Source organism: Gavialis gangeticus, unplaced genomic scaffold (assembly GCF_001723915.1).
Source record: "Gavialis gangeticus isolate Ggan-Ray unplaced genomic scaffold, GavGan_comp1, whole genome shotgun sequence".
Classification (NCBI taxonomy): Eukaryota; Metazoa; Chordata; order Crocodylia; family Gavialidae; genus Gavialis; species Gavialis gangeticus.
This window is the reverse complement of record NW_017729034.1, coordinates 94471054-94489026: the sequence shown is the minus strand read 5'-3', so window position 1 is coordinate 94489026 and position 17973 is coordinate 94471054. Positions and strand designations below refer to the sequence as shown.

At 39.2% G+C, this 17973-nt stretch overlaps 2 protein-coding genes across 2 annotated transcripts in view; one reads left to right on the top strand and one right to left on the bottom strand.

Moving 5' to 3' along the window:
• The window catches only part of LOC109304406 (armadillo repeat-containing protein 1-like), an 11804-nt gene extending 7150 nt beyond the window's left edge, over nucleotides 1–4654 (top strand). The window contains exons 6-7 of the mRNA XM_019526939.1: nucleotides 1218–1289; nucleotides 3264–4654. Of these exons, the coding sequence (XP_019382484.1) occupies nucleotides 1218–1289; nucleotides 3264–3449 (258 nt within the window). The 3' untranslated portion in view covers nucleotides 3450–4654. The remainder of the gene's footprint in view (nucleotides 1–1217; nucleotides 1290–3263) is intronic.
• BCLAF1 (BCL2 associated transcription factor 1) overlaps nucleotides 4361–17973 on the bottom strand; it is a 48110-nt gene continuing 34497 nt past the window's right edge. Inside the window, exons 11-13 of the mRNA XM_019526937.1 lie at nucleotides 17845–17930; nucleotides 8211–8357; nucleotides 4361–5090 (exon numbers count right to left, since the gene is read on the bottom strand). Of these exons, the coding sequence (XP_019382482.1) occupies nucleotides 4851–5090; nucleotides 8211–8357; nucleotides 17845–17930 (473 nt within the window). The 3' untranslated portion in view covers nucleotides 4361–4850. The remainder of the gene's footprint in view (nucleotides 5091–8210; nucleotides 8358–17844; nucleotides 17931–17973) is intronic.

Below are 17973 nucleotides of genomic sequence, written 5' to 3'. Positions count from 1 at the left end.
CTTTTTTTTTTTCTTTTTTTTGAGAGTCTGGAAAACAAGAAAACCTAAAACAGCCTTGTTTGACCACACATATATTTTTCTGAACCTTAACTGAAGCCAGTAAGGAATTAAGCAAATGCCTTGTTAGCCAAGTTGCTGCTTCGCTTTCACTAAGCATACTCTTCAGGATAACATTTTGTATCCTTCAGGGTCACATTTTAAAATCATATACTGCATTTAACATCTTGGGTATGTAGGTAACAGCTGTACCTGATCAAAGAGCGTGTACAACCAAGGGCTATTACTTTCCAACAAATTGATTGTGGGGTGGAGGGTAAATTATTGAGCTCTTTTGCTATGGTAAGGAAAAAAAGATTGAAGATGCTGACTACCAGGGATCCAGATTTTCTGTCTACTGCAGGAAAATGCAGATTTTCTCCTTTAAAGGAAAAAAACATGGAAAACTACAGGTTTCCCCTTGCAGGCTGGCAGAGTTCCAGCTTGCAAGAGGCTGGGGGGAACAGGACGCAGGGGGTATCACATACACGAGTGCATACTCGCATGTACGTGGCTGGGAGTACAGGCCCTGGGCAGCGAGGGAGAGCAGCTCCCTCAGGTAAGTCATGGTGGGGAAAGAGCAGGGCAGATTGAGGCAGCAGCAGTAGCCAAGGTGAGGGAGTGTTGGGGGATATGCATTCTTGCCCTGGCTGGGCAGCACCCCTAGCTGCAGGACCCAGTTGGAGGAGCAAGACAAAGCCACCAGGGGCTGGCACTGGGGCCAGCTCCTTGCAGTGCACAGGGGTGGGAGTAATGGGGGGGCATATGCCCCCCTACATTTGTGCACTTGCCGCTGAATCTGCTGCCTGTTTCCGTGCGTCTGGGGGCAGGGTCCCACACAGGCTAATTTGCCCTGGACCCTACACCCTGCTCGGGTCATCTCTGATTGGAAGTACTGTTCAATGAATTGCAACTTTCTTTGCCTTAACAGTATTTTAAAGTTGGATCTTTAGCAGTAAATTTGCTGTGTTATAATTATGTATTTTGGATGCCAGGGTGGGTAATGAACAGGGCACAGATCACTCTAGATATACCCAGTGCAATGCTTTCTATTTAAAACATCCATTCTTGCCCCTGCTGGGGACAGGATACTGAGCTAGATGGATCATTGGTCTCACCTGGCATGGCACTTCTCATGTTCTTAGACTCTTACGTTTAAAACAGTAAACCTCTTATTTTAGACCCTAGCTTCTGCTATTGCTGCAACAAAAGTATTAGAAGCACAACTGATTAGAAGTGAATCTGGAAAAGAGGTAAGGCTACCTAATTCTTTAAGCAGACATTCTATTGCTAAACTCACAAATTGATAAAATTTTACTGTCCAATGATACCATTAGGAGACTTCCAATACTGAAAAAAAATGTGAGGAAAAAAGTTGAAATGGCTATTACCTTCCCTCTTTGGGTAGATAAATCAACAGATAAGTAAGAAATGCCCACTCCTAGCTTTTATTCATTTGGCTGATGATAGAGAAGTAAAGCAATTCTTTTACTATCAAGAACTCAGTGACACTATAAGAGGTTAGGGTGTTCTTGACAGTAGATTCATATTTGAAATCTTTGGGTTTATTCTCCTGGAAATCCGGTGTAGGTGTTTGCACAGTGTTCCCACTATGGTTGGGTCAGTATGAGGATTTGTTTCAAACATGAAGAAACAGAATCCAAGTGGTGTTACAACTCACTAGGCGCGTCTACATGAGATGCTACAAGCAGATTAATTCTACTGTGAATTAGTGTGTCCCAGCAAAAGCTGCACTAATGCACAACAGAATTAGCCTACTGTGTATTCATGTCACCTAAAAGACCTGCGCCAGCAATACTGTGCAGTAGCACCAATTACAATACATTTAGTACTTATTACAGATACTTAACTTAATGTGCGCCATAATTATGGCATATCAATGCACCTGTAGACGTGCCACTGCGTCCTTCACTGAGACACTCTTGTAGTGAAAAAAATATATCCAGGAATTGTAAAAAGCATGTGCGCACAGTAAAAGCCGTCAATTACATTAAAAGGCCACTAAAAATCTTTTGTTTTTTCAAGATTGTGCAAGACAATGGAAATCTGAATATACCAGTATCATGTTGCACAAAGTAGTAAGATGGTTATCAAGGGGCAAGGTTTTATCCCAAGTTTACAAGTTGAAGGAGGAAGTGTTAACAATTTTTTACACACAAACATCCACCTGATTTCTATGATCTGTTGAGCAGTCATAGCTGGTGCTCTAAAAACTAGCATATCTCGCTGGCACATTTCTGCATTGGAGTAAACTGAATACCAGCATGCAATGTCCAAATGAAAATATTTCAACTGCTTCTGATAAAGCTTAGCCCTAACTTAGCTGACTACCAGGGATCCAGATAAGATTCAGATCTGGAAGGCTCAAGCTAATGTCTGAGAACTAGAAATGTTCCCCCCCAGAGGTGTATCAAATAATATAGAAGTCTTGCTACTGATATCGGATGAGTTGGAATTGCTAGAAGATTCAAAAATGTTTCCCAGATTTGGATGTTACAGAGTATATGCTGGGTTAGAAAGCTGTTTACGGAAACACCAAGAATCGGGATTCAGGAAGAACTTCCTGATAAGCACGGTGATCAGACCCTAAGACTGAAATATGGTGCAGTATCTTTTCAATCACTTCTGGGTTTAACTAACCAAGCAATATTCCAACATTTCAAAATGAGCTGTAAAAATATTGTTGTAATTTTCAACATCATATGTGAGTTGGAGTTTTTTTTGCTTTAACAAACAAAATATGAGGGGAAAGGCAACTTTCAGTGGAAGAGGAAATCAGTCTCTTTAATTCAGCCACAAATTCAAGATATTTGCAAGAACTACCAGCCTCACTGTCTCATTAATTATATGGGTTATTCATGTGCATTTTTCTGGTTTGATTAAAAAAAGATGTGTCCAGTCATTTTTTTACCCACTGTAATAACTTTGTTTTTTAATGAGATACCACTAAATTTTGACAAGTTATGGAGAGGTGCCTTAAGTCTGAAAAGGTTAAGAACCACTGGCCTATAAAATGTAGGCACTTGCCTCAGATTTGTTAATTAAACCCTAGAAGTGATTGTGGTGATACTCATTCTCTAGCCTGTATCCAAGAAGGGGCAGTGTTTCAGCCCTCCTTATTGAAATTTTTTAAAAAAGTTGTATGCTAAATGCATTCAAGTTTCAGTACAGCAAGGTGCAAATTTTTTTTTTTTTTTAATTTTCAGATTATTGTTCCACTTAAAACTGCAAGTGTGCTTCAGCAATCTCACTTGCCAGACTACTTACCTGAAGAGGAAAGTCTGCATGAAGAATCTGAAAAAGCAGTTTTGCAAACTGGGATAAAGACTGATGCAAAGAGTAGCTGGATCAATAGTGCCACACATTTCTTGACCAAAGCTTTCTATTGGTGACTCATGAGTCAGCAGAAGTTATTCAAAACATTTCTGATTGTGTAGTTGTGAAGGAGCCATTTAGCATCTATTATACTGCTTAAACAACGGGTAGTGCTTTTATATTCCTTGTTAGTGGTTTACTTCTGTCATAAAACTAGGAAAGAATTCCAGGAACATGCATCCCCCAAGATGGTGCTTCTGGTTAGCATATATAAAATTCAACTACTGCTTGGGCTGTTGAACAAACAAAATTGAGGCATTACCCCAGTAGCAGTAACAGAATGCAGAGAAACATTATACTTAAGTAAGGTAGCTACCTATGTTTGTTTGACCTTAGGCAGAACACAGGACAGGGTAGCACCTTGTAGATTAACTCATTCAGAGAGGCTTTCATAGCTTCAGTTATATCTGATGAAATAAGCTAAAGCTACAAAAGCTCATGCCTCTGAGTGAGTAAATCTGTGAATGTGTATCTTGCCTTGCATTCTATATCAAACTATTGCTATATTTAATACAGAGTTAAAAAGAGGGCTTCTATCTATGGCCTAAAAACATACATTTTAAATCACAGTGCTAATAATTAAGCCCTGAATACGTATTGTGGATATACCTTTTCTCAGAAGTGGCTCTTAAGGGGAACAGTCCTTATGTGATCTACTGCAAGGTTTTTGTGACTATTAAAACAGGAAGTTAATATGGTTAGTCCCCATTTTACTCTGTCACTAAGACTGCTTTGGCAAGATTAAGTGACTATTTTCAAATAGTCTCTTCTGCAGCTTGGTTATAGAATGCAATCTTAACACTACTTTTTATTTGGTAACAAGAAGCCACTTCTGTTATATAACTAGCTCTTAAACCAAAGAGAAATTCCAGTGCCCATTTTTTAAATGTAGTTAGTACCAATGTGTAAAATAAATGCTCTTCCAAGATTTTAGGTGTGCAGAGCTGTAAGTTTACTTCAGAATAAAATACAGACGTGGGGAATAATCAAAACTTTTAGAGTTGTACTTGACCATGTATTTTGGACAAAACAGAATTACACTGCATATAACAAACAGTAAAAGTTCTTAAAAGTTGAGTTACAAATATTTTACTTTCTACCTGTACGATCATCAGCATACAGTTTACTATATCAAGGTTTCTAAAGGCTTAAAACAAAACAATTGTTCTATACTACTTTCAAACAGTAAAATTTAAGTAAAATGCTTACATTCATTTGACAACAAAAGAAAATTATTAAAAATGCTGTGTAGATAGTGTGAGGGCTGATCTTTCAGTTGGAATTCTTCAAACTTATTACTCCTGTGGAAAAAGAGAAATAATCTTACTGCATTCTTTCTGTCCATTACTGACTCTACATTAAGGTGTTTTCATTTTAGGAGATTGAAGTTAAGAGTACAGTGAGGAAGAAAATATTCATCAAATCACAGACAAGCCAGAATTTTCTACCTTTTCTTCTTTGCGTCTGTCCTTTTCTTCATTATTTTCCATCGTTTCTTCTTCTTCTTCTACAAGCCCATCCCCTTGGTATTTGTCATGTGTCCACTTTGGACTGCTACCTGATTTTTTGAAGTTAAACCGCCCTCTGCCCCGCTGGAAAGTGCCACGACCTCTTCCTCTTTTAGCCCAATAATCCACACCATCGTCTCTGTCATCATGCTACATTAAAAAGGGACAAAGAAGAAGAAAAAGTTAAATGAACAATATCTATAACGTACTTAACACCATATTATGTAGGAATGATCAATTCAATACACTGTTGAATTTATATAAATTCTCTCAAGATGCAGTTTTACAGGAAATATTTTAGCAGTTTAGATTCCATTATTGATAACTTATAGCTCACAGCAGGAGGCATAGTCCCCACATTTAAAACTACAAAAAACAAAATTCCAAAAACAATTAAGACTTCCTTGATTTATGAAGGGTTTTACATTGGAGGCTTGTCATGTAGAGAACTACTCTAACTCCCATTTATAATGATGTATATCAAACCAATCACTTAATGAGATTTGCTATCTTCTGGAAGTGCTGGCTTTACCACCCTACTTAATGATACTTGCTGATCTCACTCCTGGTATGGTAAAAGAAAGGGCCTGTCAGAAGTTACTGAACAGACAAAAGTCTGTTGCCTCTTACTACACAGTATGTTTTTTGTGATTTATTTAATACAAAACAAGTCTTAGTTACTGGGTCGAAGCAGTTCCTTTGGTTTCCTTTTTGTATTTGCATTTTAGTAATTTTCCAAAACAAAAGTTGGTGTTTTTTGGCTCAAAACCACTAAAAATGTGCTGCTGTTCAACCAATTATATTGTTTATTTCAAGTTTGGCATTTGTTTTTAAATTCTGCTAACCAGAGAAATGCATCCTATGCATGTACTTAAGCCAGTAGTCCTCAACCTTGTTAGACTCGAGACACCCCTCAGAAAAGTGTTGGCTCTTAGTTTTCACTCTTAACTGTAGAAAAATAATAGATCAATTCTTTTGTTGCAAAGACCTCAGGAAGACCACAACAGGTCAGAATGCTTTTAACATTATAGATTCCTATTTGAAATCTCTGGGTTTCTCTTTTGGATCATTTTTTTGCATCTAAAAGTGAAAACATTGTATGGCACCCCTGTATGGCTCAAGGCACCCTGGTTGAGAATCACTGACTTAAGCAATATAACAATACACTAGTTTCTACTTAGTCATGAATGACATTTGCTAAATGACTAATGATTTATATGTAATTTCGTCAATTTGCAATGGGTAAAAACAATGAGATATTAAATTCATAAAAAACAGAATTAAAATTGTTTTCATTTAATATAAAACTTTATGTTCTAGATACCTAAAAAAAGTTTATCAAAATACTGTTTATTTAAAACTAATTAATGAAAGAAATTATATGTAGCTAGTGAACTGTTCTTCCAGATTTCAGAACAAATAAGTCTCATCGGCTCCCACTTCTGAAAAGAAGAAAAAAATATTATCTCTATCTGGCTAATACAAAGTTTCTTCACAACTTGGTTGTTTTGCAATCTGCCTAATTTGCAGATGAATTAAGGACAAGATAGTCATCTGTTTATGGCCACTTTTACAATTAAAAGGCACTACTTCTCCAATCAAGTTGGAGTTAATCAGTGGTCCCCAGGCAGCTCTTTCCTGTGGCTCTGTACACCCACAGCTGTTCTGCAAAACCACGTTTGCAAGTGAATATAGATAGGGAACCTAATCCAGTGAAGTATCCAGGTTTTGCTTCATATCAATTTGGCATATCAACAAACCTTACATTCAGGCATTTAGCTAGCAACTTTTAGCAATTCAGTGATTTGACTCTCTAAAGCTTCAGCAAGAGTATTCTATAAAAAATAATTATAGTTTAATGTTCTGTTTGACAGTTTTTGTTTTCACTCAGTCCAAATGGATTATGGAAAGTGTAGGGTTCTATTTAATTAAATGGATTATGGAAAATTTAGGCTTCTACTGTCTGTCATGTTTTCTTGCAGATTTTTAAGGAAAAAATGTGTGTTTTATCTAAGTAAAATCCAGTTTAAACAAAGCTGATTTTTTAAGATCAGTTTTCATCCATCAATCATTCATCCACAAAGCTCCAAAATTGCTTATAATGCTTTAATAGTTTAAATTTAATAATAATTCAATTTTCCCCTCAGTTGTAAATTGGCTAAATTGTCTGAATTGCAGTTTAGTACAAATCTGAATGACAAAATGTTTTCCATCATCTGTTTGACTATAAAAGAGAGCATCAAGTAAACCCCTATATTATTCATGTCTTGGTAAACATCTTCTGAACCTTAATAAAAATAAGACCTTTGGACAAGAAGCTACATAAAAATTTTAAAAAAAAACAGATTTGGAACTTTTTTTTTTAAAAGTGATTTTTCAGTTCAACTTTATGCCAAGTATGAGCCAAGGCTGAGAGCCAGGTTTCATTATAAAAGTTCCTCTTGTCCTTGAGGATAACAAAGCTCAAGTATTCCAGGAGATTCTGTTATTTGATACACTGTGTTATATGTGATAAGCATGCAACAACACTAAATATAGATCTCAGCTAAACCCAATATATTTGGATTCCAGTGTACGAAGTTTCTTTTCAGGATGATTACTGGAATTATTCCATGTATAATACTTCTGATTATACCATATTAAATGAAAGCACTACAATATCACTGAACAAACTTTGAGTGTTTAGAAAAATGTGTCTCCGCCTTAATAACTGATAATGTAACATTCTCTTTATTAACCAGAACTAGAACGCGCTAAATAAAAAATCTTGGATCACTTATTTTAACAAGTTTTTTTTGTTTGTTTTTGGGGGCATTTTTGCTGGTAGAAAAAGACCAAAGGTGGAAGAGTTGCACATATTTCTCCATACTCCAATGAGAGCAGCAGAGCTGCTGCCACCATAGCCAGTCCATGTCTAGCCTAGATATGCTGCTGGCTTTCTGTTTTTACTGGACTCTCAGATAGGGCTGAGGCACCATCTCTCAGTAAGCATTAGTCTGGTATGTTGTCATTCCTCCATCCGAAGGATGGAAATAATGTTTTTTTGTGGATATTCTTCCTTTAAAACAAGCTATTGCCACCCTCCTGCAGCAAAAAGATGCTGGAGCTGGCACTACTGGAAGCCTGATGCTCTCATAGCAGTATGACGCTACAACAGACAGTGATAACAAAAATAACATGCATAAAGTGACAGCCTTCTTAAAACCGGATATAGAATATGCTGTGAGAACAAAAATGCATGCATAATATAATAAATTCTCTAGCACCCACCAAGAAGTATTTCTTGCTTTTTGGGGTATATTCAGGATCCCATTCCTCTTCCTTCGGTCTCTTTTGAAAAGTAGTATTTGAGTTGCTGGGACCAGTATTTGTACCAGCAAAACCTCCTCTGGCTCTTCCTCTGCCCCTAATTCGAAACTGATTAACCAAAGCGTTTATGTATTTAATCAATTTACATATAGCCACAAACCACACACTCAAATTGTACTGTGTTATAACCAAAACACTCGTTCTGTTTTTTCCCCTCAGAAGAAAATAGATCATTGCATAATAGTCACTGAAAAATTCACATGTAATATTTAAAGTACAACATAATCAGTCTAAGATATCTTTAGGCATCTTTAGACATAAGTGCTACTTATGTATCTAAACATTTACAGTGTTTATCCATTTCATTCAATGGCTATTTAATGTAAAACAGAAATGCCACTGGGCCAGGAGCACAGGCCAGACCCCAGTAGACAGGGAAAGTGCCTCTAGCCTTTTCTAACCGGTGGCCTGGTGTTTACAGCATTTTACACGGCAGTGAGAAGTTAACTAGAGCTGGAGACCTAGATTTTAAGTGCCCTAATTAGGCTACTGCACTAAAAATACAGGTTATTCTGTCAAAAAGCAAGTCCACCTGTTTCTTTTCTAACCACCATTTTGGAGACAGAGCTGCATGCTATCCCAGATGGAGTAGGATTGCCACAGATGGTCATAATGGAATTTGTCTGAGCATGCTCAGAAGGACAAGTCTAGCCACAGACAAAAATAAGATCTCTCCAAGTGGAGTTAAACAACATTTAGTAGCAGTCCGACACCTTTAGGCAACAGAAACTGAACCTAAGTTTTCTTTGAGCCAATTATTCTATTTAGTTAAATATTTTAATAGAATTTGTAGAATATGTTTACTCATGATGTGCTCTTGGGGAAAAAATACAAAGCACTTGCTAATCTTAAACAAACTACTTTCAAATTTGGCAGTCTTTGGTTAGTAATAATGAAATGTTACAAGATAATGTTCCAAGTTTGTTTTTTTCCTGCAAAGTACATCTAAAGCAGACAGAAGAAAACAATAGATTTGAAGCAGTATAAGAAAAGAGCAAATCTGGGGGAATTAAAAACAAAACATCCTAAGAAGGACTTGTCTATACATGACATTATTCAGGAAAAGCTAATAAAGCTGTTCTGGAAAACCTGTTTATGGATAACTCCATATGCAAATAAACGTATTCTGGAATAAGGCTGCTTACACATGGTGTTATCCATAAATCAGCTATTTTATTCTCAAGTCAGTCTATTTAAAAATCTAAATGAACTTTAAAGAAGATAGTATACACTAGCGGTTGGCAACCTGTGGCCTGTAGGCCAGATTCAGCCCAGAGCGCCACTGAGTCCAGCCCAGAAATGTAGGAATTCATCAACATGCTGTTGTGGGTTGAAGCAGCAATAGTTGGGTCCTATAGCACCTGCCCACCTGCTTCTGTCCCAAGCTGGGTCATTTCAATCTGCAGCTAGAAAAGGTTGCTGACCGTGGGTATACAGCATGTTAAACAAAATGTTCAAATAACTAAGTCTAAAATTTGAACTGTGCATCTTACTTATAAGTTTACTGTAAAACAGTTTCAAAGCGTTAAGCTGTAAGTTGTGTCACGAGAATACTTAAAAATAAGGTTAATTAATACTCAGAAAAAAATGTCTCTTCGCATGGTGTTAGCTTTGCAGAAAGCGTTAACAGCAATTTCTCTCAGGGTTTCCTAAAGAAAACTGAATTTAAAGTGTGACAGGCCTGTTAATACACCTAAACCTACCAGTGCAGTTTCTTTTTATTAACAACCCAGCACTAAATAAGAAATTGCATATTAGAAAGTAAACCCAAATTACAGAAACTGTGTGACCAAAAGCTTTCCCAACTGTAACCGAGATTTTGAAATCTTTTGCTTGTCAGATGGACTGCACAAATGAAGAACAGAAAAGCAAGAGACCGAGTCCCAGGTGACTATACAGAAGGACTGAGTTCAGAACATGAGGCATGAATTGCTTAATGTTATTTAATCTTTAAACCAAATTGGACTAAATGGAGCACTGCAGCATTCCCAAACCTTCTCCAAATACTGCAAACAAAATCAGGAGACAATCTGGAAAGATGATTTAGGAAGTGCTAAGTAAGTGTGGTATTGCCTAAAGAAAACCAGAAGTGGAAGGTTTAAAAAAAAAAAAAAAAAAATGTATCTAGACTAAGTTTAAGAGCAAACAAGCAGGCTGAAGAAATCTTGTTTCTGATAGTCTTGAAGCCACTTCATTGCAAAAATCAGGAAATGATCACAGCACTGCCATTTTGGACAAAGTAACACCACATTTACTTGAACACAAGGTTTTTTCCCCTCCAGTCAGCGTGGGGAGAAAAGCCCCTCATTTAAATTTGTATTAAAATACATTGTTTATCACTAAACTGCCAAAAGCAGCATGTGGTCAGTAATGGAAACCAACTATGAAGTCGATTACATGCAGCCAACACTGAGCATGACAATAAAATATATGTCCCAACTGGGCAAACATACTGGTGGGAACCTACCACAAGGATAGGTTAGTGCAGCCCATTTGAATAAGGTTAATGGTAATGCCCATTTAATGCAGTCCCCCTCAGCATTGACTTTTTTTTCCAACTCATAATAAGCCACTACACTGCATACATTTCAACTTCCAATTCATACCCACAGCTGAGCTGTGGCTTCTTTCCCATTATTCCCCTTTCTTTACCATCCTTACATATCTGGCAAACATCATATGGGACACCACAAACAGCTCACCCTCTCTCAGCCTGTTGCATGATTAGTGTGGCCCCTCCCGCCAGGAGATGAAGCTGGACCAAGCTGCCCACACCTGATCTGCATTTAAATTTTTGGAGCATCCCAGTACTCGTAACAAGAACATTCGGTTCCAGTCATGAGTGGTAGCTAATTAACACACAGATCCTGTGTGTGGGGGTATCTAGCATATAATATAATGAGCACTGCTGAGCTATGGGGTCACCATGGCTTGAAATGCTGCTGACTCTGGTGGAACTCAGTTTAAAAAAAACAACTATATGATAAATTATAAGCCTTTTGGCTTTGAACTAATATCATGCATAAGCACTGCTCTGGTTTTTCTTCAGAGTATCAAAATCTTTTGCTGTGTATGTGTGTCCAAGAAGACAGCTCTCCTGAATTACACCCCAGGAGAACTGCTCTTATGGCATGGCTCACATTCAGTACCTGCTGAGGTGCAATGGCTTTAAGCCCAGTTTATGGAAATGGGAGTCTCCTCCCTTGCCTGCTCCAAGGGCCTTATCCTAGAATGATATCACAGAATCACAGAAGTAGGGTCAGAAGGGACCTTGTAGATCTTCAAGTCCAACCCCCTGCCTGGCCAGGAGAAAAACTGGGCTCAAATGACTCCAGCCAGGTAGGCATCAAGCCTCTTCTTAGAGCCGCAGGGTAGGAGCCAGCACCACTTCCCTTGGAAGTTGGTTCCAGATCCTAGCCGCCCTAACCTTGAAGGTAAGGGCAAGCACAACTCAGGGGCATCTGAACCCCATGCCTCTGGGCTTGGGACTGCAAGTAGGATGCCTGCCAAAGGATTTGGAAACATCTGAAACCCCAGCTGTGGGTGGAGGATGTCTGCTGGTAGTAGGACCACTTATGTTTCTGGACTCTTGGATTTGGAATTAGTTTTGGCTAATCTGGCCTCTGATACAAATTATAAAAAATAAAAAAATCTGCTCATTTCCAGTGGTCAAAATCTTGGCTTTATGCCCACTTTATGGAAATGGGAGACTCCCCCTTACCTTGCTCCTGCAGCCATACAGCTGAGAATAAGCAAAGCTTGGGGGCATCAGAACCTCAAGCCTCTGGGCTTAGGCCTGCATGTAAAATGCCTTGCCAAGTGATATGGATGCACCTGAAGCCCCAGGTAGTAGTGGAGGATGTCTGCTTGTAGTAGGGCCCCATATGGTTCTTGAATAATTCATGGATTTGGCTAATTTGGCTTGGAAAACAAAGAAGTTTCCTTAATAAAATCTGTTCTATATATAAGTAGGTGCCAATGTGCTGCTTAAAAAGTGTTTATGGAGTACATGTGCTAAAATTCGAAAAAGGTAAAATGCATCAGTTCTGGATGAGTAAGTCCATGGGTACTATATACTACAGCTATATTCAATTTCAAAGTCAACATTTTCATATTTGCCCCTCACTTCCATGTGCTCAGGGAAAAGCAGAGTCTGACAGTAAGGGGTGGGGGCAGGGGAGGAAAAGGGGCTGCAGGTGGAAGGTAGAGGACAAAGGAACTGACCCCCCAGATTTGTGTTCCCTGCTGTGGCAGTGGGAGAGGACAAAATTAAGGTGAACCTGCAATAATTATACTGTTTACATGGAAGTTTATAACAAATGTATACATTTTCCATATACAATACCTAATTATTGGGGTAAGGGCAGGTCATCTTGTAATGGAATCACAGAACATTAGGATTGGAAGGGACCTCAGGAGGTCATCTAGTCCAAACCCCTGCTCAATGCAGGACTATCCCAGGCAAAGCTTTGTCTAGCTGGGTTTTGAAAACCTCCAAGGATGGAGCTTCCACCACCTCTCTGGGTAACCTGTTCCAGTGCTCCCAGTAAAAAAAATTCTTCATAATATCTAACCTAAATTTCCCTTGCTACAACTTGCGACTGTTGCTCTTTATTCTGTCATATGCCACCACTGAGAACAATCCAGCTCCATCTTCTTTCAAACCTCCCTTCAGATAGTTGAAGGCAGCAATTAAATCCCCTCAGTCGTCTCTTCTCCAAACTAAATAAGCCCAATTCCCTCAGCCTCTCCTCATAAGTCATGCCCCAACCCCCAAACCATTTTTGTTGCCCTCCGCTGGACTCTCTCCAATTTGTCCAAATCCTTCTTTGCAACAAGGGCAGTGTTGGCTCATACTCAGCTTACTGTCCACTGTAACCCCCAGGTCCTTTTCTGCAAAGCTGCTACCCAGCCAGTCAGCCTCCAGCCTGTACTGGTCAGTGCATGGGATTGTTTCCTCCAAAGTGATGGATTCTGCACTTGTCCTTGTTGAACCTCCTGCGATCCCTTTTGGCCCAATCCTCCAATTTGTCTAGGTCACTCTGAATCCTAGCCCTACCCTCCAGCGTATCTACTACTCCCCCCAGCTTGGTGTCATCTGCAAACTTGCTGAGGGTGCACTCTCTGCCATCTTCCAGGTCACTGATAAAAACATTGAACAAAAAACTGGCCCCAAGACTAAACCCCATGGGTCACTCCACTGGATACCAGCTGCCAACTAGAAATCAAGGCATTGTTTACTACCTTCCAAGCCCGATCCTCCAGCCAGTTTTCTATCCACCTTAGAACCCATTCATCCAGCCCATACTTCCTTAGCTTGCCTGCAAGAATGTTGTGGGAGACCGTATCAAAAGCCTTGCTATAAATCAAGGTACACCACATCCACCAATCTCCCAACATCCACAAAGCCAGTCATGTCATCACAGAAGGCAATTAGGTTGGTCAGACATAACTTGCTCTTGGTGAATCCATGCTGACTGTTCCTAATCACCTCCTTCTCCTCCAAATGTTTCAAGATGGATCCCTTAAGGATCTGCTCCATGATTTTTCCAGGGACTGAGGTGAGGCTGACTGGTCTGTAGTTCCCTGGATCCTCCTTTTTCCCCCCCTTTCTTAAATATGGGCATTGATTGCCTTTTTCCAATCATCTGGGGCCTCTGCTGATCACCATGAGTTCTCAAAGATGATGGCCAGGGGCTCTGCAATCTCAGCAGCCAACTCTCTCAGCACTCTCAGGTGCATCCCATCTGGCCCCATGGATTTGTATATGTCCAGCTTTTCTAAATAGTCCCCAACCTGTTCTTTCAACATTGAGGGCTGCTTGCCTCCTCCCCAAATTGTGCTGCCCAGTGCAGTAGTCTGGGATCTGACCTTGCCTGTGAAGACTGAAGCAAAAAAGGCATTGAGCACTTCAGTCCTTTCTGCATCCTGTCACAAGAGTGCCTCCCCAATTCAGTAAGGGACCCACACTTCCCCTGATCCTCCTCTTGCTACTGACATATCCGTAGAAACCCTTCTTGTTACCTTACATCCCTTGCTAGCTGCAACTCCAATTGCACTTTGGCCTTCCTGACTTCATCCCTGAATGCCTGAGCAATGCTCTTATATTCTTCCCTAGTTATTTGTCCAAGTTTCCACTTCTCATAAGTTGCTTTCCTGTGATTTAATTTACTGAAGAGTTCCTCCATCTTATCTAATGTTAAGTGAATACATTAGCATTTAAGAAAAAAAAACAGTACCAAGATCAAGTTAAGTTAGCAGCTCTTGGTATTAAGAATCTAAAGCTGGAACGTCTCAGCAATAAAATATTAGCTATTATATAAGACATGGTGTACTGTCTTAAAACAAAAGTGCAAAGCCATGCAGACTGGGAGCTGCAGTACACCTTCATGCTACCTTTGGGGGCCTCCTATGGGCAGAGTTTAGCACAGAAAGGAAGGGGACTATTTTATTACAAGGATAGCTTTCTCCTTTTTCACCGTCTGGCAAGAACCTGCAGAGAGAATTTTTTTAGGAACTGTCAAAGGCCAGAAGTCAGCTTCTGGCTAGTATTTATTTTTAGATGCACATTTCTACTACCAAACAACATTTATAGCTTATAATTCATATAAACAAGTGTCAGTTTACATCATTTTGGTAAGTACTGCAGTCTCTTGATGAAAATTAGCATTGATTTGGGATGAAGGAGACAAGTCTCTGTATACGAGGGCTGTCAAACTCATCCACCATTGTAACCTAGATGAGTTGCCCCAGATCTATAGGTCAGATCTGGCGCATGGGCTGTTATCTGGCTTGCAAGGCTGGAAATGTGGTGGCTGCAGCATTAAATTTCCACTGTCCTCTGAAGCCATGGCAGCCAAGCACTCATCCAACTGCATGTTTCCAGTACAGGCCAAATGATGCTGCTCCATGTTCCAAATCTGGCCCACAGGGCTAGACATTTGACAGTGGGATGAGCGGCAGGAGTACTAATTTCAATGGTTCTTTAAGCCAAGTAAATTATTGCTGCCACTGCTCTTCCTATAAGCAGTCCCACAAGCTGGACCTGGAGCACAAAGCCACATCATCTAGGTGTTAGAAATTTGGTAGAGGGGATGGGTGGTGGCTGCCATGGCTCTGGGAGCCATGGTAATTCCTGTTGCCTCTGCTCACTACACCACTAAGTTGCAGGGTTCCCAAAGAGGTGAAAGAAACTGAAAGACATGGCTCTGTGGGCCATATTTCACACCTCTGCTCCACACCCTCCTGCCCAATCAGCCAGACTCGTCCACCAAATCTACACCCACACTCTCACCCCTTAAAAAAAAAAATTGATACAAACCCAAAAGTCTAATCCAAAACTGAAACTGTATATTGGAATAATTAACTTACAAACTACAAAAATATTTCAGTTTACTTGCACTGCTGAAATTTCTGTTCAGTCTATGATAGAAAGTGCAACATGTCTATTCAGATTACCCCAATTACAGTAGTCTTGATATCAATAAGCCTATGTAAAATACAATTACACAAATCAATAAAGAATTCAATTTTCTCATTTAAAGCTTCTCCTTTGACTACATGATCAACATTATATAAACAGACACTTGGATAAGATTTCAGTGCATGTCCCTGTAACATGCCTCCAGTACATTTTGCCCAATTTAGTTTTATTAAAACTATAACAATTATATAAACATTAAGGTTTATATCATTTAGGAGACTATTCTACAATGTAACCTCTTGTTAAAAGGAAATGTGTGTCTGTTAAACCTGTTTTTTGTTTCAATTTTTTCTGTTCTAGTTACTTTCCTGTGAATAGTGTTAAATTTCCCTTCACTGGAGCTTACAGCATCCAAGTACTTATAATAGTCTCAAGTCTTAATCATAGTTTAACAGTCTTAATCATAGTGTAGCAGAATTATAGACATTGAAGTCTTTTAATTTTTTCTTGTAAAACAGTCCTTCCAGCCCCATGAATACTGGGTTTCTCTCTTTGACCTACCTGGAGGGAATCATTATCTTTTAATGGTGGGGTACACAGAAGTGTACAGTACAGATTGTAATAACAGTACAGATACAGCAGGCCATCTCAAAATTGCACTGGCCTTTTCTGGCCACAAAAAGGCATGCTTATGTCTAATTTACCATCTCTTTCAGCATTACTCATTCATTATTATAGGCTACATGAAGGAGTCATTAGGACAGTTAGAGGTTACTCCTTACCACTGAGTCTGGATATTTGCAAGTTACATCTGGGGAAAAATGCCAGTTTCAAAGATGTCTCTCTCATATGTTTATTTCTGGCTCATGATCCTTATCTCTCTAGGTCACTTTGTGCTATTTTTCAGTCCTCGCTGGTGTTTGCATATTTCTCAATTTCATATCTGTGAATCATATAAACATGCTGTTCAGACCATTTTATAAATTAGCGGTTTTTAAAACCATTGTCTGAGGACCAGCAATAATCAACACAACACTTCCAAGCCTCAATGATACAGCATTCTCCACTGGTCAACCATCAGCTTTGTTGCTGACTGTAGTCCAGTCCAGGCCAGGCCATTCAGTGAAACATTGAAGAACAAAAGCAAGCATCCCTTCTTTCCCCAGATGGCTATGCAAGGATGCATATAAATTTAACCAGGTATAAGTTCATAAATGCCAAAATGAAAAGGGTAACACACAGGAGGACAGAACTAAACCACAAAATGACCTGGAATAACTGGAGCAGCATGTGACAACAGGCAACAAATCAAAAAATTTATTTTAATAAATGAATGATGAATTTAAAAATCTTATCCCAAGGAAAGGAAGCCAGCTGCATGGTTAAAAAACAGGGAAAAAGGCATGCATCACATCCAGTGCATTAGCACGAGTTTATTTCCCTCTCTGTTTTTAATACCGTCTTGATAAGTCCCTTCTGTGTAATCAGCTATTATGGTTACTGCAAGAGAAGGAAACCTTTCGGTAGACAGTCTTCAGCTGTAATTCACTGTACTTTTTAAATAATCAATATTTTGGATAACAATGGCCTTGGTCTAAACTACGCAGCTGCTTCACTGGTAGATCTGAGAGTGGGTCTACATTCCCAGCTTCCCTTCCGTGTGGCAGCAGAGCCACTTTCTGCCACAGTTACACCAGCATTCTTGGTGGGGGGCAGGGAAGATTCTTCTTGCAGTGCCTGGTAGACAGCAGAAGGTACATATAGAAATAATCCTTGCCTTCTTGCTGAAGCCCCTTCGACAACTGTGCCTTCTGGCAGCAGAAGCAACCTGTGTAAGAAAGATCTAACAAAGATGCTGAAAGTCTGACCCAATGCCAATCACTGCTTTACATTGCTCTAGTTATACTATTGCTCTTACTGTACTAGCTATTTTTTCTCTTTTGCAGCTGGTTTGAGTCAAAATATTCCAATATTAAGCATAAGACTTCTTGAAACGCTTCATATCTCAAATCTTGGGAATATGGTCTCTAAAGCCAAACCACTGTCATAAATAAAAAATTATAGCATTTAAAAACTGGACAGAAGGGAAGGAACAGAGAATAAAATACTTACAAAGGTGCCTCTGGGCCTGCTGACTCCTGCAAAACCAGAATATTCCTTCTGCAGTTGAAAAATGTCTTTTATTTCTTTTGCCACCATTTAGAAAACAAACAGGAACAAAATCTCAGGTATCATGTACAT